The sequence below is a fragment of the Triticum dicoccoides genome, chromosome 5B, assembly GCF_002162155.2.
Source record: "Triticum dicoccoides isolate Atlit2015 ecotype Zavitan chromosome 5B, WEW_v2.0, whole genome shotgun sequence".
In the NCBI taxonomy this organism is placed as follows: domain Eukaryota; kingdom Viridiplantae; phylum Streptophyta; class Magnoliopsida; order Poales; family Poaceae; genus Triticum; species Triticum dicoccoides.
The window spans coordinates 691,213,056-691,223,167 of record NC_041389.1 but is presented as its reverse complement, the minus strand read 5'-3'; the positions used below and the strand labels follow the sequence as shown (position 1 = coordinate 691,223,167).

The window sequence follows — 10,112 nt, the reverse complement described above, 5'->3', positions numbered from 1 at the left end:
GTCTAACCAAGAGGTGGCCCGGTCCGTTGTGCACGTACGCACGCAGACGTACCTGCCGCACCAGATGCCGGCCGCGCTCAAGCCATACCGCGACGACGAGCTCCGGAACTTGAGGGGCGACGACAAGCAGCAGGAGGGGCCCTACGAGGAACACGACCGCGTCTACCGCTACGACGTCTACAACGACCTCGGCGACGCCCGCGACGTCCTCGGTGGCTCCGAGGACCTCCCCTACCCGCGCCGCGGCCGAACCGGCCGGAAGCCCTCGCCCAACAGTGCGTCTCCCTTCCTTTCTTTCTCCCCGTAACTATATGGGTATTGACCGACGTGTACTTGATCTGACAACACGACAACCTGATGCCGTTCCTCATCAACATCAACAAGCTCGAGGGCAGCTTCGTGTACGCCACCAGGACCCTGCTCTTCCTGCGAGGGAACGGCACGCTCGCGCCGGTCGCCATCGAGCTCAGCTCGCCCCGGCTCCAGGGCGACCTGACCACCGCGGAGAGCACCGTGTACACGCCTGAGGACACCGGCGTCGAGGGCTGGATATGGCAGCTCGCCAAGGCCTACGTCGCCGTGAACGACTACGGCTGGCATCAGCTCATCAGCCACTGGCTCAACACGCACGCGGTGATGGAGCCCTTTGTCATCGCGACTAACAGGCAGCTCAGCGTGACCCACCCGGTGCACAAGCTCCTCCACCCGCACTACCGCGACACGATGAACATTAACGCCAAGGCCCGGGGCTTGCTCATCAACGCCAACGGCGTCATCGAGATGACCGTGTTCCCGGGCAAGCACGCGATGCCCATGTCTTCCATGGTCTACAAGAACTGGAACTTCACCGAACAAGCTCTGCCCGACGATCTAATCAAGAGGTTCGATTATTAATTTCCGATGACCGGTCGTCAATGTCGACTGATGTGGACCGTGGTAGTAGTAATGATCTTGTTAATGCAGGGGCATGGCAGTGGAGGACCCATCGAGCCCGCACAAGGTGCGGCTGCTGATCGAGGACTACCCGTACGCGGCGGACGGGCTCGCCGTCTGGCATGCGATCGAGCAGTGGGTAGCAGACTACCTGAGCATCTACTACCCCAACGATAGCGTGCTGCAGGGCGACGTGGAGCTACAAGCATGGTGGAAGGAGGTGCGGGAGGTCGGACACGGCGACCTCAAGGATGCGGCGTGGTGGCCCAAGATGCAGACAGTGGCGGAGCTGATCAAGGCCTGCGCCACCATCATCTGGATAGGGTCGGCGCTCCACGCGGCCGTCAATTTCGGGCAGTACGCGTACTCAGGCTACCACCCCAACAAGCCGTCGATGAGCCGCCGACCGATGCCGGCGCCGGGCAGCACGGAGTACGCGGAGCTGAGGGACAACCCGGAGCTGGCCTTCATCCACACCATCACCAGCCTGTTCCAGGCCCTGGTGGGCATCTCGCTGATGGAGATCCCCTCCAAGCACTCCTCCGACGAGGTGTACCTGGGTCAGCGTGACACGCCGGCGTGGACGTCAGACGCCAAGGCACTCGAGGCGTTCAAGCGGTTCGGGGCCAGACTGGTGGGCATTGAAAAGCAGGTGGACGACAGGAACAAAGATTCGCGGCTGAAGAACCGCATCGGGCCGGCCAAATTCCCATACATGCTGCTCTTCCCCAACACCTCCGACCACACGGGCGAGGCCGTGGGGCTCTCGGCCAAGGGCATCCCAAACAGCATCTCCATCTGATCGAGGAGGTCCATCTCTGCTTGCACCCGAACTAGCTAGTGTGGGAGTTCTGTCTGTGCATGCTTGCCATGACCTCAATAAGGCAATAATGCGTGCACGACGGATCCGATTTACACGCGGAAGCGCAGCTGGCTACTGCCTACTGGTTAATGCATCGTCGTTTAGAGAAAATTTCCCTTCTTTTTCCCAATAATAAGATCTATGTTGTGATGCTCTGTTTGTCAAAATATAGTCCAACCCTCCGGTATTGTTATAGTCTTCGGCTTGGGCGTTTTAAGCTCCTATATGTTACCTCTGTTTTTTTGGTCCAAGTTCAAGTTTCCCAAATTGTATCCGACCTTTTTTAATAAAAAAATGAGATACTTCTTTGATATCATTTGACTGAAACTCGACAGAAACTAATTTCTTGCTTACAGACAAGAAAACAAAGAAAAGAAAACATAAGCCGGTGATACTACATATGACATCAAACATTAAGTTCCATAAGTGAGCATGAAATCTGATAAATAAATACTCAGATGCTAATTTCCTTTGGAGTGATCCTCCTGGGGGTCAGAAAAATCATCTTGCTAACTGGCCATCTCTTGGTATGAAAAAAGAGTTTGGTGGTTCAGGGGGTGCCTAACCTTCAGGACTTAAAATGTTTGTCTGATGGGATCATTCATTAAGAGGTTTATTCAGGTTGAAGGTTCTCTTTGGGGCTAAATTTAGTACCAGAGATCCCAACATTCTGTGTTGTCATGATGCCCAACCTTCCAAATTTTGGAAAGGGATTATGCGGGCATCTAAGGCTGTTATTTTAGGTTATCAATGAAAAGCAGGTAACAGGAAGCAAGTGAGATTCTGGAAGATGTTCGGTTCGGTAACTCTCCCATGGCAACTCAGTTATGCGATTTATATTTCCTAGTTAAGGAACATGGAAAGGTTGTACCTAATGTCTGGGATGGTTGTCAAATCAAATGCAGTTTTTAGAAGAAACTATAATGTTGAACTGATGGAACAGTAGTATGAGCTGGAGGCTTTGGTCCAATCTGTTACTTTGGTAGATGAGGAGGACACCTTGTTATGGAAATATGAATCTAATGGTGCCCCTACTCATCTAAATCCTTGTAGGCTGTTATTAACTTTCGACGTGTTCAACCAATTTTTCCGCATGCGGTTTGGTCTTTGAAAGTTCCACCCAGGATACAATTCTTGTGTTTGTTGTCTCAGAATAAGATAATGACCAGGGATAATTTGAGAAAAAGGGATATCTAAACCTTAGGAATGTGAACATTGCAAAGAAATAGAATCGATGTTTCACTTATTTTGAATGGGGTGGGATAGAAGGCCTTCGTAAGAGGCTTGAATGATCAAGCATTTTAGAACATCGGCGACTAGGATATAATAAGGAGAGCGGGTCGCCCTGCCGCAAACCCCTGCGGCACTTGAACGAAGGCCCTGGTTTACCATTTAGGAGGATGGCAGAGTTGCTAGACCAGTTTAGATTGTCCACCCAGTTACGCCAGAGAGGAGGAAACGCTTTAGCGCGCATGATCGAAGACACGGCATCCCAAGACACCGAGTCGAACGCTTTGTGGAAGTCAAGTTTGAAAACAATGCCGGGTAATTTTCTTTTATAGCAAGTTTGGACAATGTTTGTGGCATGTATGAAGTTTTCCGCAATACCACGACCCTTAATAAACCCTGTTTGGTCGTGGCATTGCGGGGGTATATATAGGCTTCTCTTTAGTCCCGGTTTGTGGCTTAAACCGGGACTAAAGGACAACCTTTGGTCCCGGTTCCAGCCACAAACCGGGACTAAAGGTGCTGGGCCAGGAGCGAGGCCCATTGGTCTCGGTTCGTGTCTGGAACCGGGACCAAAGGGGTCAGACGAACCGGGACCAATGGCCCCGAGGCCCGGCCGGCGCCCTGGCTTCACGAACCGGGACTGATGCACCCTTTGGTCCCGGTTCGTGAGTGAACCGGGATTAATGCCCTTATCCTGGCCTCAACCAAAGCCATGTTTTCTACTAGTGGTAGGGAAAGACAAAGCATTATGGAAGAAATGTTCTGAAAAAGATTAGAGAGAAAAAAATAGATGAGTTTTTGTCCTAAGAAACCGATAGTTTTTATTTGCGGGAAAAAAATCAATGAGTTTGCTGTTAATTTTTCTTTGTGATTTCATCAGACTCTCTATTTTTCTTTGCGATTTCAATAATCAATAAAATAAAAGGAGATCCATTGATCATATGTTGTCGACATCAATTCAGCCAGAAATTGCAAGTAAGGCTATCACATTGAAATTGCATGTAAAAATAGGCACTATGATGAACTTGCCGGTCAAGTGAAATAACGCCAAGCAAAGCGAGTGGTGGTTATATTATTTTTCCAAATTAGGCAAAATGAGCACGAAATAGACCTACTACTTGCTTAGTATATGTGTCCCTGTAGAATGGCGCACGGCAATTTTCAAGCGTAGGCGACATCAGTTGTATCCAAAAAAAATCAGTGCCTTCAACCGGCAAATTCAACCAGGTTGTGATTTTTTTTTCAAGAATACGTCATGGAACAGCGTATTAATTTCATAGAAGAAGTGGCAAAGAAGCCAATTACACCATAAGGCATAGACAACACCAGATAGGCTCTAGTAGACCATCTATCAAAGAGCTATTCCTCGCTAGCTAGCTAGTGCATAACCCAATAGCTAGCTAGTTAGACGACGACGACGACGACGACTACAACCCTGTTTTGTTTACTGTTTGGTGGAAGAGTTGCAGTATACTTTCTCAGTGTGCTTGCTTGACCAAGTAAACAAAAAGAAGCATATGCAACAGTAAACAAAACAAGCTATTGCCTATGTAATGATCAAATGGCTTTAGTCTGATTCTAATCTAGTTTCATAGATTCAATAAAATTTATTGCCTGGCGGCATGCTCATGAAACAGTTTTAATTTACCAGACAGACAAAGACCAACTGAATAAGCATGGATGCACAAACATGCGTCAGAACTGGTCCAAGTTGTATAATTTTAGGCTTGGGTGGCACGTGTTGCTTTTGAAGCCAGCTGGACTCAATAGTTGGAGCTTTCAAGCACTTTTTGATTTTGTGGTTACTCAAGACAGAGTAACTTCGGAATACTCTAAACTGAGTAAAACTGGATTAAGCAGAGTATGTAAGAAGCAGAACAATGCCGAAGCCACAATCTGAAATCAGGAACAAAAAACCAAAGTACACCTACAGATTTGCGTACCTCTATGGTAGTAACATGCCAGCTTGGCCATGCTCTGCCTTGAGTTATTGCAGCACCATGAATCTGTCAAACAGTAAATATAACTAAGCATTAAAGGATGGTTTTAATATTACTACAGGAACATGAATTTGCATTCATAATCTTGGTAACAAGTGCCAGTAACAATTTACAACAGGAAAAAAAAATGACAACTAGAAACAACCGCAAAAGTACTGCAGTAATATTATTTTGCTCAAAAAGTACGAATTCGCTGCAGTAACAACACCTGACATGTAGTCTAGTTTGGTTTTAATTAAGCATAATCAAGCCATGCACAAGACATCATCATCTCTTGAGCAGCAGAAAATTCTAGCTCAGGACAAGCCCTCATATCTCAGCTGGTCATCCGAACCTCCTTTGGGAGAGAATTTTAGAGATTGGACCAAAGCTAGGAGAGCAAAGTATACAGTTTTTAAAATGGCACTGTATGCAGATACATATACGATCACCCTTACGGACGCCACAAGAAAATTATCAATCTTGCAGAAGTCAAAATTCTCGACAGAAATCGTGCATATACATTTTATATAAATACAAATTAGCAAACTTTTATCACAAAAATTTCCACGTAAATGCTATACTACCCTATGTACATGAGTCATGAGTGATTCTTTTTAGAACATTTTGAAACTTGAAAAACTGTCCAAGCAAGCTTGGGTTCAGGCGTTCAGCAAATCCTTGTCGAGCACCCAGCCCTTCAGCATACTCAACCATTGTCGATGTGCGTGATATAGAACTTGAAGAAAAAAAAATGCATTAGCAGCCCTATGCCATAATGGATATGATATCTCACTGAAGCCTCATATATACCCAGTATAGCAATTATGTAGCAATGCGCGCTAAGTAGACCCGAATATGAGGGACATGTGTATGCAGAAAAACAGCCAACTTAAAAGAGAATCCGTTTTTCCCATGAAGGATGTACAAGATTAACTAGCTATGAGACATTTGGAATAGAACCATACTTCTTTCATGTATTTAGGTACAGAAAAACATAGAGAAATGTGTGTTCATGATTTTTAGTAAAAGATCTTATCTAAGAAGGAAAATCTGTGAAATCAAACTGGAAATTATAATGCATCAAAAACAACTGCAATGATCATTGTAGCATTGCAGTCTGACCAAGCATATGAACATCTTCATCTCACTACATGGACATTGCAGTTTACTAGTATGCGCACTGTAGGCCAAACATGTGCAACAAATAATGAACTACTACTCAAGATCTTCCCTGCAGTTTTCTGGAGCTACTGAAGCAGAATAAAACCTTACAAGATCTTCAGGCAGCAATAAATCCCCATATCTGTAGTTCCCCGAACATATAGCTCAAGATTCAATTTACATCTTATAACCGTCACTCAGTCAGTAACTTTGCTTTGCTAAAAAGAGAACACTAACTAAATTCACAAAATTAATTAAGGCATATTAGTGAGCCAGCATGCAGAAACCGTCATCATCTCTACTTCTCTAGAGCGAGACAAACGACTAGCTATAGACATGCCATTATTATCAACTCATCGAAGTTCGAAGGTACTCCTTTTGAGAGATGAATTTAGAGAGTTGGGAAAGCAAACTGTCAAAATGGACTTAAAAGGCTACTGTCTGCAGATGCATTTTCAAGCAAATTAAACAACGGGGCATGTAGTTCCTACTGCAGCTGCAAGAATCGGAGGTTCATTACAAGATATATACTCCATTCACCAACTTACGCACTCCAACGACATGGGGAAACTATCAAACTTACTGACAAAAGCGAAAAAACAATGTGAGAAATCAAGCAAGCACCACTGAACCAAAAGGGCTACTGAATAGTGACATAATTCATCACAAGACCCTTGTCGCCTCCAAGCTGAACCAAAAGTGCTACTGAATAGACATAATTCATCACAAGACCCCTGTCGCCTCCAAGCTTGTCATCTTTTTTCTTGATGAGAGTGGCCTTCTAACCTTAGGCATATTCAACCATACCTTGTCAATGTGCCGCGTCACAGGGCATCACCCTTTCTGCAAACATAGATTTGTCGGTGTGATTCCAAAAAGGTGATGCCATGATACTATATAAATTGCCAATTAAGTAAGCACAATTTGTTGTATTAGCACCCAAAGTTTGGTCAGGAACATTTGAAATGTAACTTTATATCTGATTAGAGATTCATTGTTTTGTTTGTTCCACAAACTTATATGGAGTATTAATTAACATTTTGTTCCCTAAATCACAAAAAAAAAGATATATAGATACAGCTATAGTACGTTGTGGATTGTAGAAACTCATGTATGGAATCAAAGCACGAAATTCCTCGCTCTTCCATATCTCCTTCCATCGCTGTGACTTGACATTCATCTCGTAGATTCCCAGGTCTGTGGTCACGAAAACGGTATCACTGCCCTCAACGGATCCAATCAGTCTAAGTCTTTCCTCGGGATTTTGGATGGGGAGAAGATTCCTGAGATCGATAATTGTACGTTCACTCCATGACCCAGCTCTGTTGAAATCCATTTCTCTGGACCAGATGTAGAGGGTTAACCCATCCACATGTGCAAACCCCAAACTGCCATCCTGCATCGCCATGAGGATAGCGGCACCGTAAATGCCAGGCCCCACAAGCGGCACATCAACCAGTGATAAGCAACTACATCTCAAGTCGTACTTGAGAATTTCTACATGGCCATCACGAGCATACACAAGCATGAAGTGAACTGCTTCTTTGACGAGGACAGGGGGCATTCGGTCGACGAATGCGTCGGCTTCAAGATGAAGACCAGAGCACGGCTCGCCCCAGTGATGGTGATCAAATATAGGGCACGGCATGCTCCAGTCACCGGTGTCCGGCAACGACACGCACGCCTGCGCAACGCATCCAGCACCATCGTCTTCACGCATGCCCAGGCCAACAAAGACGACCTCGAAGGGGCCGGCGTGACACGCGCCGTGGTCGCAGCCAGGCACGGCGCAGAGCACCGCGGCCCCATAGCTGTCGTTCACCAGGTCGGGCTCCGGCAGGTCCTTCCGGCGGCCCGTCATGGGGTCCCAGACGACGACCGCGATGGGCAACATGTTCTCGTCCCCAAGGAGAACGCGGCCATGGCGGCAGTCCCACGCATCGTACTTGTGGTACCCGCAGTCGTCATCGTCGGGGACGCGCGCGCCGAATTTCGTGGTGAGTGTGAAGTCCGGGACGGGATCTTTTCCCTCCGGGCCGCAGCCCTCCAGCCAGGTATGAAGGAAGCCCAGCATGGGGGGAGGTCCATGGCGCTCACGGTAGCGGCCGCGGAAGCGAGGGCCGGTGAGGCGGCCGAGCCAGAGCTTGCTGGCGAGGGAGGCGCGCGCGAGGTGCTCTGGCTCGCCCGGCGGGAGGCGGAGGAAGATCTCCTCGAGGAGCTCGTCCAGCAGCGATGGTACCGGCGGCGGCGGCGGCATGGTCGGTGGGAGCGGCGAGGATTTCGGGAGGGGAATTTTTGAGCCGTGTTGTGAGGGGGAAGGCGGTTGCTCCCACGGTTCGGTTCAACCAGCTCGGCGTGGGGTTTCCGACAGGTGGGGCCAGGAGAGTGGCTGCCATAGCGTGCGTCGCCGGCGGCTAATTTGTGCTGCTTGGATGCTTGGGTTTCGTTAGAGCATCTCCAACCGTCCCTCAGAGCATCTCCAACAGCCACGTCAAAAAAACGCGCACGGGACGTTTTCGCACGCTCCAGCAGTGGCGGAAAGTTAGCGCGCGGGAAACGATTGCGCGCCTGGGGGAAAAGGCGGCAGCTCGCACACTAGATTTGGCGCACCGCGTCCGGCGCGCCTATAAATTGCAGCGCTCTCTGCCGCTCTCTCTCGCTCCCTCTAGCGCTTTCTCTCCTCGACGCTGACACGACACCATCGCGCCACCATGACGCCTCGCCGCCGGGGAGGTTCGAGCTACCGCGGCGTCCGCGTGCGTTCGTCCGGCACCTACTCCGCCTCGATCCGGTTGGGCGGCGACGTGCGCCTCGGCCTCAGAACCTTCGACACCGCCCAGGATGGCGCCCGCGCGTACGACGCTGCGGCGTGGCGCCTTCGGCGGTCCCATTGGGACATGAACTTCACCGACATGGCGACGCGGGAGCGGGCACAGGAGTTGGCGCCTTTCCCACGGCTTATCACCGACGAGGATCGGCGTAGAAACCGGAGGCAAGAGCGCCGTCTCAGCCTGGCCGAGATGGACGAGGAATCCATGGCGCTATGGAGGCAACGCTTCCCGCAAGATATTATCAACGAGGAACAGTTCTTCGCCGAGAGGAGGGCGGAGAGAGAGAGAGAGGAGAGGAGGAAGGAGCGAGCCGCCTATCGCGAGGACAAGCGAACGCGGAAGGCGGTCGCTAAATACAACATCGCGCTAGGAGATGCGTCGTCCTAGGACTCCCGCGACGAGCGGTTCCTTGACGCATACGCTCCGAAGTCGGAGGAGGACATCACCGAGGCAGAGTCCGAGTCGGAGAATGACGAGTAGTAGTAGTTTTTCATTTTTTTTGTATCGTAGAACTATATAAATTATCTATTGTAGGAGAAGACTATGAACTATCTACGCATTTTGTATCATAGAAGCAGGTTATGTCCCGAACTATCTCCATATTTGTAATATCGGAACCAAATATGTATCGAATCACTTCACAAAAAAAAAAATTGAAATATAGCGCGCCTGCTGGAGCGGCTCAGGCGCGCTTTATTTTGCGGCGGCCGCTGGAGCCAGCGCACCGCCGCGCGCAAAACCTGGCTCACCCGGCGCTATATTCTGACTTTTAGCGCGCCTTGTGTTGCGTGGCTGTTGGAGATGCTCTCAGGACGCCTCAGGACACCTTTTTAGGCTCGGTTTTAAGCTCAGACGGCGCTTTTTGCCAAAAAACGGCCCAGTCACATCCCCAGCGCCCCCCAGGACGTCGAAATAGTGCCGGCAAAACCAGGCGAAACCCAACGCGTTGAGGGCCTCTTGGGGGCGCTGGCGGAAGTTTCGGCGAATCGTGTCGCCACACGTCTTCTTTTTCTTGGCCCACTTAATCATTCTCCTCACAAACTTTTGCTTCGGGTGGGGTGTGACTGGGAATATGCCCTCTACATGCCCCCATATTTCGACGGATAACCCCCA

General features: G+C 49.1%; 1 protein-coding gene and 1 pseudogene across 1 annotated transcript; one reads left to right on the top strand and one right to left on the bottom strand.

Annotated features, from left to right (window-relative positions):
• LOC119310547 overlaps positions 1-2,081 on the top strand; it is a 3,619-nt pseudogene extending 1,538 nt beyond the window's left edge.
• A 4,571-nt stretch (positions 2,082-6,652) lies between these two features.
• Positions 6,653-8,425, bottom strand: LOC119310546. The gene is made up of 2 exons (XM_037586260.1): positions 7,258-8,425; positions 6,653-7,011 (listed from the first exon to the last, which is right to left on the bottom strand). Exons 1-2 carry the CDS (start codon positions 8,423-8,425, stop codon positions 6,980-6,982), a joined length of 1,200 nt encoding a protein of 399 aa, XP_037442157.1. The 3' UTR covers positions 6,653-6,979.
• Positions 8,426-10,112: the final 1,687 nt, after the last annotated feature.

What these genes read in the sequence shown, in the direction of transcription:
- LOC119310546 (XM_037586260.1), bottom strand. Translation starts at nt 8,425, where the DNA reads ATGCCGCCGCCGCCGCCGGTACCATCGCTGCTGGACGAGCTCCTCGAG. An exon ending in GAGTTTCTACAATCCACAAC is followed by an intron (nt 7,012 to 7,257) that starts GTACTATAGCTG and finishes CTATGTTTGCAG; the next exon opens with AAAGGGTGATGCCCTGTGAC.